The sequence below is a fragment of the Cynoglossus semilaevis genome, chromosome 9, assembly GCF_000523025.1.
Source record: "Cynoglossus semilaevis isolate Cse_v1.0 chromosome 9, Cse_v1.0, whole genome shotgun sequence".
Classification (NCBI taxonomy): Eukaryota; Metazoa; Chordata; class Actinopteri; order Pleuronectiformes; family Cynoglossidae; genus Cynoglossus; species Cynoglossus semilaevis.
In genome coordinates, this window is record NC_024315.1 from 15870505 (window position 1) to 15871731 (window position 1227).

Here is a 1227-nt window from a genome sequence, read left to right on the forward strand (position 1 = left end):
AGCTACGCTATAAAAATTGAGACTGGAGAATGATCAATGATCATGTCAATGTTGCAGAGTCAAACTTTAAAATTTGGGTTTTGTATTGAAAGGGGACAAAGGGAAAAGGCCTTTCTGGTATACATTGGTCCATTAGCTAGCCCCGGCTTCTAGTTGTATTTAATTGGTGGTTACCTGCAATGCTAGTCCTTATTGATCCCACTAGCCAAATGATTCCATCAAGTCATTGTTGGCAAATTGCTTTCATTACAATATCCTGGAAAAGCAGGAGTTGGTGGTTCTTTTCATTTTGAACAACAATAAACACACAACTGACTTTATTTCTAAAAGTAGGCTGATGTCAACGACTCTTATACCAGAGTAACCTTATCGTAGCTTTCGGATCAATCATTGCAGCAATTCAACGATGGCAGAGGCAGCCAAGGAGTGTCCTAGTGTGAGACTGTCCATTTGTGGCCGGGGGATGAGCGGGGGATGAGGGGTGTTTTTGAGCATCCATTGATTTTCCTTAGTTTGCCTTTTGCAAAGTCATCTACATCCATGACTCGCTCCTCACCAGTTCATGGGGCTGTGGTTGATAGGATGGCTTTTCACTGTCTCTCTAAGCTTCGTTCAATGGCATTTCCGTCCTTTAACTCATTGTAGCACAAAGCCAGTTCACAGTCTATGTTGATTTGGTCAGTCACCAGGCTTTTATCCTTCATTCAAGCTGAAAGCCAAATATCATTTTGGTTGGTTCACACACACAAACTCTTGGCCATGCTTCAATTTGTGTTGATTTGTTTTGTAAGCCGGCCTTGTTTTTTTTTTTTTTTCTTTAACCGAACCATCATTCAGGATGTGTTAATCTGTTGGCTAGCATCAGCTTCAAACTCCATGTAGTCCGTGTGTCCTGGGTCATCCGTCCATCTCTGACTTTCAGCTCCAAAGACAAAAGTTACTCGTGGTTTGGCAGGTAGAGCCTTTCTCGGCTGGAGAAAGGTAGAGCTTGCCGTTCGCACACGAACACAGCTCGTACACAGTCTGTTTTTTGTAGGTGGTTCCTGCGGGTGCTCCCTCCAAGGGGTCCACAGCACTGCCAACGGGGATGTTGCCCAACCTGATGGAGTGGGCATCTATTAAGATCTGAAAACACCAAGCACAAGAGGGTTTAGATAGCATTAGTCATTTAGAAAGAAATACAAATCACAAATGATTTATATTTGAAATCAACAAATGTATTCCTCT

General features: G+C 42.7%; 1 protein-coding gene across 1 annotated transcript in view; it reads right to left on the minus strand.

The window, feature by feature from the left end:
- Positions 1–6: 6 nt before the first annotated feature.
- Positions 7–1227, minus strand: part of LOC103384141 (zeta-sarcoglycan-like) — a 46427-nt gene continuing 45206 nt past the window's right edge. The window contains exon 6 of the mRNA XM_025058704.1: positions 7–1125. Within this exon, the coding sequence (XP_024914472.1) occupies positions 919–1125 (207 nt within the window). The 3' untranslated portion in view covers positions 7–918. The remainder of the gene's footprint in view (positions 1126–1227) is intronic.